This window comes from Mastigoproctus giganteus, chromosome 4, assembly GCF_048544385.1.
Source record: "Mastigoproctus giganteus isolate SK-2022 chromosome 4, ASM4854438v1, whole genome shotgun sequence".
NCBI classification, from domain to species: domain Eukaryota; kingdom Metazoa; phylum Arthropoda; class Arachnida; order Uropygi; family Thelyphonidae; genus Mastigoproctus; species Mastigoproctus giganteus.
In genome coordinates this window covers 73622561-73634041 of record NC_143578.1, presented here as the reverse complement: position 1 = coordinate 73634041, position 11481 = coordinate 73622561, and the positions used below count along the sequence as shown (strand labels likewise).

At 37.8% G+C, this 11481-nt stretch overlaps 1 protein-coding gene across 1 annotated transcript in view; it reads right to left on the bottom strand.

The window, feature by feature from the left end:
• Positions 1-4197: 4197 nt before the first annotated feature.
• The window catches only part of Mcm10 (minichromosome maintenance 10 homolog), a 169021-nt gene continuing 161737 nt past the window's right edge, over positions 4198-11481 (bottom strand). Inside the window, exon 15 of the mRNA XM_090372289.1 lies at positions 4198-4350. Coding sequence (XP_090228415.1) covers positions 4198-4350 — 153 coding nt within the window. The remainder of the gene's footprint in view (positions 4351-11481) is intronic.

Genomic DNA, 11481 nt, shown 5'->3' with positions numbered 1-11481 from the left:
TTTTTTTTTTTGGCTGATGCTGTATAAGCTTGCTTTCTTGCACATATGCCGCTACTAATGCTAATTAAATATCAGTATGCAAGGCTCAGAGAAAAATTTATTCACTTCTACTGACAAGTTGTTCGCTTTTAAAGAAAAAAATTTAGAAATGTTTCCCTTGACTGCCAAAACGAATTATACTAAAATAATTAATAAGTAAAAGTGAAACATTAGAACTGTGAAAGACAAAAATTGAGCATTACTTCCCATCCCTTACCAAAAAATATTTGTGGGTAAATGACCCATTTGCAACAAGAAACCTTCCAATGTTATAACTTAATTTGCAAGAAGAATTGGCTGAGATCTGGTGGCCAGTCACTGGAAATTCACCTTAATAACACTAATATTAGCAAATTTTGGATCAAAATTCAAAATGAATTTCCACGAATTTCAGAAAAGGCATTAGAGTTTTATTGCCGTTTTTCACTTCCTACTTGAACGAAACAGGGTTTTCTGCTTTAAAAGAGAGAGACTAAAGTCGGTAGAAGAGGAGCTGAAAGTGTAAACCTGTCCACAATAAATCCTCATATTAAAAACACTGTGTGCTTCCCATCAAATCTAACCGTCTCACTGATTAAAATGTTATAATTGTATTTTTTTTTTTTTTTTATATATTTTCTTTTAAATTTCATGTGTGTTCTTTTTCATAATTTCTTTGCAGGAAACCCACTGTTTCCTGCTGCAACTCACCTACATATGCACTCTCAAAATTCATCGGACTATTAACACTCCTTGTAGGGAATACCAACCGTACTGTGTCTAACAGTGTGGAGTTTCTACACCTCATTAAAGGTCTGATCATCTGAGAAGATCATAACCTCCTTTGATATAGTCTCCCTCTTCACTTCTGTTCCAGTACAACAAGCCATCACCTGTGTAAGACAACTTTTAGATGGTGATACCACCTTATCCGACAGGACCTCGCTAACTACAGATTATATTTATGCGGCCCTTAACCTATGCTTGACTGGCAGCATGATCATGTTTGACAACTCTATTCTGCCAGGTCCATGGCACAGCTATGGGAGTCCCCGTCAGTTCTATCATAGCCAACATTGCCATGGGGGAACTAGAGCCATATATTTTCAAACCTGCATGTCCCCATCACCCCTTGGTGTTGATACGTGGATGATATTTTTGCAATTATCCCCCGGAGATCAGAAACTCAACTCCCTGTCATCTTTCATCCAGTTTACCATCAAACTAGAAACGAAAAACACCCTGTCCTTTCTGGATGTTTTGGTCCAATGTGTGGGCTTGCACTTTAGAACATCAGTTTATGGAAAACTCATGTGCAGGTCAATTCACAAACTACAAGTCTGCACATGCTCCCAGTCATTTACTCAGTACTGCGCATGCCTTGTTTACCCGCAATTAGATCCACTCTAGCTCTATAGATGATGGGCAGTTGGAAATTTCCAAAGTAAGGGCTGACCCTTCAAATTGCAGCTATCCAACTCATTCTAGACAAGTGTGATTTACAAGCCCGTAAACTTGTTTCACGATCTAATTCACGCAACCATGAATTTATCTCAACTGCCTACGTTCCCTACTACCTGGGCATATCGAAATATCTTACCAGAACCTACGCACCTACCATATAAAGCATTTACAACTTCATGGTAGGAAATTGCATTCGATTATTTCTAGGGTGAAAACACTAATCCCCTCCTTCTTACATAGTGGTTCTGTACACCAAATTACATGCCCTGATTGAGGTAGGTTGCCATGTAGGCAAAACTGCTAGAAGGCTAAAAGATCGAGTCTTGGAACATGAAAGGGCCCTCCGGTCTGCTGACTCTGAACACCCCCACTATTGTCGAGCACTAATGGTCTGAAGAACACGACTTCGACCCCCAACATGATGTTGAAATCGTTAACCACTCATCTGACTACCACCAATGCTCATGGCGTGAGGCACTACACATAACCAAATATAGTAGTGTCTTCGACCGTAATAAGGGAGTACGCATGCATCCAATTATGGAAGCAGCTGTTTTACAGTACGACGAACGCTGGCATACGTGCCTTACATTCCCAGCACCAGTCTGATTCTACCCAGTGACTCATTCATTGTTTTATTCCATATAAAGTCCATCCACCTTGTGTACGCGCCTTACTTTGTTTAACGCATGATCACGCCCAGTCTTTATTGTTATTCTACATATAACGTATTTATACCATTGTCCAACTGAGGGGGCACCTCGCCCCAAAAGCTCCTGTTTGTTTTTGTTCTTAGTTTATTAAATGTATCAGTTTTCAGTAGTAGCAATGCATTTCAAAGTACTTTTAAGTTTTATGCAATTCATGTATGTTCAAAAAAGAGACATTAAAAGCATTTAAAACAAATAAATGTATTATTAAATATACCTAAAAGAAATAACTTCCAGTTTGTGAATACATGTATATATGTTATTAACTTAAGTGAGAAAAATAATAAAAAATAAAAATGCCAGCAACATGGCAAGACAGAAGAGCGAAAATTGGTGAAATTATATGTAACGATCAAACCAACGGGGAGGGAAGAGAATAAAATTATTGCAGCAGAAACTCTCGAAGATAATTTAGAAAGCCTAAATACAAAGATAATAAAATATAATCAATTAAATTTTGAATAGCCAATTGAATAAAATTTAACAGCGCCCCCCCTCTGACGGGCACTAGATCCAAATTTATGTGAAATATTACGGGCAGAGATGTGAACAATAAAATAAAATAAAACAGAAATAGACTGACCATTATGCCCCATCTCAACAGAGGACCACAAGGCCAATAATGGTCAGGGAATCGCTGCATTTCGATCATTAGACAAATCGCCGCAAAGGCAAATAAATCAAAAGATCAGTACCACTATCCGATCCCCGGATCGAACTGCCAATGCAGAGGACTTGAATAGCGGTGATCCTGATGCAGCGAAAATTAAAAATAGGACAGATACAAGCACTCAAATGCAAAGCCACACCACTGACAAAAGTAATCTTAACCAGATTATATAGGCATAACATGAACTATGGATGGCAGCACAGGCGCAGCGTTAGCAAATCAGCCCACTACTGTCATGTGATATACTTATATTTGAATAATGTTTAAGATAATTGAAAACTGAATCTTACATTAAAATATAAATATTATAATATATATTATTTATAACTTTTTTTTATAATATTTACAGTGTTCTATCTAAAAAATTTTCTGTTATTTGTAAATGTGACTTAAGTGATCCAGAGCAAAAATGAATTGCATAATTTAACATTATATGCTCCTGTCGCATTGATCTTGATCGCATAGTATGTTTGAATTAATATTGATTGAGATAAGTGAGCAGTACCATATGGTACTGCAAGAATCGCTTAAATTTTAGCCAGGCAGTCAGTTAAATGCACTTGGCGGTGTGCCCATTCGATAGGTCCTGGGGAGAACACTAATTTATATATATGAGTATAATAGTGATTGTAGTGTGCCGCAATTAGTCTTGAAAAGTGTGCTGCAACAACAAAAAGGTTGAGAAACACTGGTCTAAATTATTGCACACCATCCGGCATCTCTCATATTGTGGAGTTATACTTCATAACTGGATTGTCACTATTGCAACACCAGGGTACCTGCCTACCCACCGAAGAGAGGCAATGGTGCTAGATGGGTGTTGGTACCCACCAAGAATAAGTGACATTAGTCTTCTCCATTGGCAAAGCATTACTTATTCAAGGTAGTGCAATATCATGGCAACTAATTGTGAAGGTTTTCACAACATGAAATATAATTAAAACAATGCCAATTTACCTACTTGGGAAGTTTGCTACGAATAAAAACAATGCCATGGCACTAACCCATACGTCAGTATTCTTGTCATGGAATTTGACAAGACTGGATATATTCATTATACATTGTGAATGATTTGCTCTGTTCAGTGCCATCAATATCGTTAAATGCACAAAAGATACCAAGAAATATGAGACATATCAAAATGCTTCCATCAAATATGATATACTAAAATCAACCTCTTTGATTATCAGAGCACTAGTCATTCTGTTTTGTTATAAAAATGTCATTAAATCTAGCCAGGTTGGTAATTCTGACCAGATTATAATTAACATAACTACTACTTTTTTATCTTTTAGGCAAATAAGTACAAAATTTCTTATGATGCCATATGCTTTCTTACCTGCAAGATTTGGTAGGAATTCTTGAAAATGACCAAGTGCGATGCTTACAATCCTTGCAGAAAAAGAAACGTTTTTTTGCTTTATGTCTTTTTAAAACATGCTTCTCTGTTTTGCATATGTCTGCAGGCTGGTATGCAGTATAATTACACTAAAGAGAAAAAGGGAATAAAATAATGTGATCAAATACATTCCAGATCAAGGATAGCATAATGAAATTTGTCATATTTCAAATTTAAAAAAGCATGTGGGTAAAACTAACAACTGCTATTGTGGCATTCTGATTGATAAAAAAAGCTTTTGTTTTGCTTTGTCCTTTTGAAACATTCTTCACTGTTTTGCATATGCAGTATGATAGGATAGTCAAGCATAGTCACACTAAAAAGGGGGGAAGGGAATAAAATAACATGACCAAACATATTCTAGATCAAGGGTGGCCCACACAGCTGTGTAACATGAAATTTTTATACATTATAGATTTTAAAAAGCATCTGTTGTTGCTTCTGATAGAAAAAAAAAAAAGGTTTGAATAGTGAAAACCAAATGGACAACGATTATTTCATGTAGCCTACATTATTTACAGAACAAGGAAATCCACAAAACAAGAAATACAGCCTACCCTACCAGTTACTCTAAGTTAAACACAAGAAATTTGTACTGATAAAGCAGGCTTTGATTGGTAATACTGCAGTTATAATATTGGTTTTTTTTTTTTTTTTTTTTTCCTGTAAAATTAACTAAGAAAACCAAACTAATCAAATAATCAAATGTCTGGACCTTCAGATATACAAAGGGTACTAGGAAAGTTTTGCAATACAGCTTTGTTTATTTAATTTTTTCAAAGTAATTTCCTTACATTCAATACACCTCTCCATCCTCCGAAACCAATCTTTAAACCAGTTCTGCCAAGTTTCACTAGGGAGTAAAGCGCACTCGTTGTCCCAAGCCCGTAGAAGGTCCTCATCACTGGAAAACCGCCTCCCTTTTAGCTTCATTTTCACATGCGGGAACAGTGCAAAGTCACAGGGAGCAAGGTCTGGCCTGTAGGGAGGGTGCTCGAGAAGTTTCAGTCCTGTCGTGGTCAAATATTCGGTGCAGGCTTTGACGCGGTGGGCTGGAGCATTATCGTGATGGAGGTACCAGGTGTCCATTCTTGACTTTGGCCGCAGGTTCTTCATAGATCTAATGACTTTAGGCAGGCATTGTTCAGTATACCACTTAGCTGTGACTGCCTTCTGCGTGTCCAAAACGACACGTTCCACAATTCCACTCGATTTGAAAAATACAGCTATCATTTTCTTCTTTACAGATCGGGATTTTCTGACAATTACGGGTGTGTCGTCATCATCAAAGACCCAAACTTTGTTTTGAGCCTTGGTCGGCAGATCGTAATAGTACAGCCAAGTCTCGTCACCTGTCACGATGTTGTTCACATACCGAGATTGTCCCTTATCAAACTTTTTTAACATCTCCCGGCACCCAGAGAGAACAAAGTTTCTTCACGTGCAAATGATCTTGCAGAATCGAACGAATTGCTGGTGCATTTAGGCCCAAAGTACCCTCTATCTGTTGGTAGGTCACTCGCCTGTTTTCCTCAAGCATTTTCCTCACAGCAGTAACGTTTTCCTCCGCAACTGACGTTCGTGGCCTTCCCGGCCTCTCCGAATCCTCCAGAGTGAAATTTCCCCTTTGGAATTCTCTATACCACCTGAATATCGTTGTACGATGTGGACAATCATCATCTAGTGCAAGAGTCATTTCTTCTAAGCTCTGGTCTATGGTTAAACCACGCACGAAATTATACCGCAAAACTGTCCTTATCTCATTTCGTGACCACGATGCCATCGCAAGCACTTTGCACTCTCACTACTAATGAATAACTGAGCCCATCGACTTGGCGCGGCGGCTACTATGCACGTATGAACATGTCTCAACATGCAACAGCAAGCAGCTTCCTGTGATTCATTGTTGCGTCATATTGCAAAACTTTCCTAGTACCCTTTCTATTGTTTTCATTTTTTAATGAAACAATATGCACTTGCACTTAATTCGTTTAGTATTTCAGATGATTGCCACGAGCATCCTTACACATATGAATTCTTCCATGGATGTTTTCTTGAATGTTTCTTAAGCCAAAAACATTGATCTGAGAGCATGCATTTCAAATGTTTTCCTTCAGTGCTGAATAGTCTTCGGGTTATAAATCATGGACTTCAAATATCCTCAGAGGAAAAAGTAGAAAGCCATCAGAGTATTTCAACTCCTGAAATATGTTAATAAGTATTAGAAGTATGGTTTTGTAACTTTAAGAAAATGATGTATGTATTTCCTATGGATTTAGGCTTCAGATACACAATGTAGTAACTAAATATTAATTTCCAAAGCCAGTATACACAAAATGAAAACCATAAAACCCTTTCCTTTCAGTAGCAAACAGTATGCAGTCTCATCTTGTCTCATATTAGTTGTTTATAGACCCACAGAAAATCAGCTAATGCATGGTCATATATCACAACCATGTAATCAAAAAAGACATATCTGGCATATTGCCACAGTCTATCATACTGTCAAATTGCTATTTGCATTATGATGGGCTGGCTAACCCACAGTTTGCAGGCACAATGTTAAGATGCTTCAGAGTTGCCTTGAAGGTACCTAATTAGTCATGTGCCCATTACCTGTGGTTCATGTAAAATTTTGCCAGCTGCATATTCATTAATTACACTGTGCTGCCACTTTATTAGGTACACCCCCTGCTGTGTACACAATTTGTTTGTCCCACAATGTTGCAAGTCACATGACCACAGTTGTGGATATAAATACAGCAGAACAGCCTTTCTAGAATCAGTTAAGCATACAAATCATAGCAAGAATGGGGAAAAGGAGTAATCTAAATGGATTTTGAACATGGCATGGTAGTATTTGCAAGACGTGCTGGACAAAGCATCTCTGAAATGGCAGTTCTGAACTTTTCATGCACTGCAGTTTCAAGGGTGCGTTAAGAATGGTGCAACGAACAGAAAACATCCTCTCAATGGCACTCCTGTGGAAGAAAATCGCTTGTTGATGAGAGAGGTCAGAGGAGGATGGTTAGAATTGTGTAAGCAAACAGACAGGCCACAATGTCACACATGTCAGAATACAACCTTGGTGCGCAGAACAAAATATCGCAACGGACCACAAGTCGCACCTTGTCGCGAATGGGCTACAACAGCCGACGGCCACATCGCGTACCTTTGTTATCAATGAAGAACAAGAGATCATGCCTCCTGTGGGCACAGCAACACCAGCAATGGACTATCGAGGATTGGAAAACAGTTGCTTGGTCTGACGAGTCGAAGTTTCTGGTGCATCATGTTGAAGAAAGGCTCAGAATTTGGCAAAAATAACATGAATCCATGGACCCGTCATGTCTGACAACTACTGTGCAAGGTGGTGGGGGCAGTGTTATGGTGTGGAGAATGTTTTCTTGGCACGTGTTGGGTCCATTGATACCCATAGATTCGCATCTGAATGCCACATCATACCTAAACATCGTTGCTGACCAAGTGCATCCGTTTGTGTTGACAGTTTATCCTCAGTCAGATGGTTATTTCCAGCAGGATAACGCGCCGGTGCACAAAGCCCGAATCACTATGGAATGGTTCCACAAACATGCCAATGACTTTTCTTTGCTGCAGTGGCCCACTCAGTCCACTGATCTCAATCCTATTGAACATCTTTGGGATGAGCTGGAAAGGGCTGTTCGCTGCAGGCACCTCCTTGAGATTCGACACCTCCATCGAATCTCAAGGAACTGCGAGACACACTCCTGTCTGCATGGTACTCCATTCCTAGATGAATTTAAGCTGTTTTGAAGGCTAAAGGAGGCTCAACACGCTACTAGGTAGGTGTACCTAATAAAGTGGCAGCACAGTGTATATTTAAGTTGTATTTTATACAACTTAAATATATGATATGTAAGAAGTACTGGAAACTTGTATACAAAAAATTTCAAATTTAAAAATGATACACTGACGTCAACTGGTGAGATCTATGCTACTTCAGCATTTATTCCACCATGCAGCAATAAAGTATCTCCTCACTGAACAAAAGGACAAAAGTCTCCATGATCGTGGCAGTACAGTTGCCTATGACTAAGTCAGAATAATTCTTTTTATTTAGTCTACTATAGATTAGTCTATCAAAAGAGAAACAGGCGATTTAATAACTGTTGATCTAGCAAATTCACCTAACATATCCAAGAGTAACAACTTCAGTAAAGGGATATGGCATACACAATTGGCTGAAGATCTATGTTTACATTTTCAAACATTGGCATAACATTTAAAAGAAACAAGCAAAGTTCAAGCCAAAGAAAGAACATGAGTGGCCTTTCCACACATGTGAGAATAGGCTGCCTAAACAGTCCAAGCAAGCTGATAATCAGCTCCAAAAGAAGCTTTGGCTTCTTTTGGAGCATGAACTGAATTTGAATGAGTCTTGCTACTCTCTAATGCTTATTGCATTTTTAAATTTGAAAACTTTAAAAAGTGCTCACATGGCTTTTCTTAGCACTTTAAAACTCTTCTTTAAATAGATGTCAGTGGTTGCCACTGTTTTACTAGTCTATTTAACCAGTTCTAGCATATGTACGTGTGTATGTGCACATACACACATATTTTTCCCCCCACGGTCATTTCAACTACATTTCAAATGTCCATTTGCGTAAAAATTGTCTTAAATCTTCCAGTACATGCTGACATCTCTTATCTGCTGTCATCTGTTATAAACTGTAATTATAGACAGTTTATAAGAGATGTCTTAGCTGCCATCTATTATAAACTGTAATTATATAGACACAGTTTATAACAGATAGCAGCATGAAAGTAGCATTTAAAATTGGAAGATTATCTTCTCCTCCTAATATATGCAACTTAATCCAGTTGAAATTCCTTGAAATCAATATTAGTAGTATCAGTATTAATAAGGCTAAACAATGCAAGAGAGTGAGCCTTTTCTGCATCAACCAGATACATGCATACACACAGGTATATAATAAAACAGAATGTTTGTACTATTTCCATTCCCATAAGGTAACCAGCCAATTCTGGTTTGAATTTAGTCAGACTTACCAACTCTGCCATGTTTGGATGCAGATTATTCTAGTGTACATTAGTATATTTTTGTGCCTCCATGGTTCTTGTCTCACAAGGGAAAGAGAACACAGCTTCCTCATTCATTTTACTTCAGTACTTTATACACCTCAGTTAGATTTCCTCTTAGATGTCTAGTTGTCAAATTTTGCAGCCACACATGCAACCATACCTTCTAAGCCATTCTTCCTATGTGCATTGATTTATCCTCATCATTAATTTGGTTGCATTTATCTGAGCCCTCTCCAGAAGTCTATTTTTGGACACAGTGTCCAGACCTAAATACAATAATCCAAATGCAGTCCAATCATCCCCTTGTAAAGAGGGATAATGAAGTCCTCTCTAATAGCAAAGGTCCAATAAATTATGGACAGGACACAATGTGTCTTTCTAGCCACCTCTTTGCAATGCATGGAAAAATTTCATGTCAAACTGAATTGTAACACCTGTCTTTTTCATCTTGAATCATTTTTAGCTCACATGTGACTTGAGGATTTTTGTTCACCTTGCCATTAGACACATTAAACTTCAGTTGCTATTTTTCAGACCATATATGCAACTTGATCCAAGTCTTTTTGCAACATCATGGCCTGGTTTGAATTGTTAACTATCCTTCCCACTTTTAATTATCAGCAAATTTTGACAGCTTTCCTTGGATATCATGGTCAATATCATTTATGAATGTTATAAATAGGATGAGAACTTCACACCAAGCCCTGAGGAATTCCACTTGTTACACAGGTCCAACCTGAAAACTAACAATTTATGAATCTCTCTCTCTCTCAAGGTACAAGTCTTTTTTTGTGATCTAGCGGAGGATTGCACCAGTAAACCCAACTTCTTCCAGTTTATATAGCAGCCTTCCATGAGGAATTGCATTCTAAGCTTTACTAAAATCTAGGTATATAATGTCAAAATTGTTACATGCCTCCAACTATTTAATTACTCTATCATAGTAATTTATTAGATTGGTCAGGCATGATGCCTTAACCATCCCAGCCCATGCTAGGATCTATTCAAGATATCATCCTTATCAAGATGGTCCTGAATGGCATCTTTTACCATTTTACCACAGAAATCAAACTCACTGGCCTATAGCACACAACTCCTCATTAGCACCACTTTCGTGTAATGGGGGAAGACATCAGTATTTCTCCAGTCCAGGGGGATCTTTCCAAGTGTCCAATGACACTTTCTGGATGGTTTGAGACACTCGCACACAGCCTTTTTTCAAATATAACCGAATATATAGCAACCTGGAATATATATCCCCCATCCCAGAGCCTTGCCTTCTCAATAGTTTTTAACAAAAAAATTTCTGAGATCATTATATCACTTATTAAACTGACTCCTTAACAAGAGTTTCAAGCTTTTGACTGTAAACATCAATGAGAAGTACCTGTTCAACGCATCTGCTATTTCTGCTGGGCTTTCTATGTACCTCCCATTGCAGCCAGTTAAGGAAGCAATTTAATTTACTTTCTTCTTTTTTGTATTCACATAAAAAAAGAATTCCCTCTCTCCAATCTTAGCTCCTTTGTTAGTTCTTTCTCATAATCAACTTTTGCTTGCCTTACCCCATCAGCAGGTTTATTACGTATTCTGTTTTAATGCTCATACAAATCAGAAATCACATGATTGTCTGTAACTGTTCCATGTTTGTGTGTCTTTTGCTCAATTAAACTCTTAATCTGTCATCCATTTTGGCATCTTACATTTAAGAAAACTGGTACAAATATGTTTGTGGCTATGAGGATAAATCCCTTGAATATTCCCCATAACATATTTGTATCCAATGCCATACAGTAGTCTGTTAATCGAACCCAAGAAAATATCTCGTCCCATTATAGTCCTCTCTTTTGAAATTGAAGCCCTTGACTTTATCTTTGGCCTTTTCTTTAGATATAACCCATTTTATGATATTATGGTCACTGTCTGCTCTTGGTTCCCACACTGTCAAGTTTTTGATACATTTAGGATTCTTAGTAAGAACAAGACATAGGATATTGGAAGCACTTGTGCTTTCTTCAGATCTGCTGGGTAAGTAGCAATAATCCAGCTTGTTCAAAAAATTGTTACATATGGTGTATTTCCATTCCATAAGAGGGAGGTGATTAAAGTAGTAGTAGTAATAGTGGCATGTGATG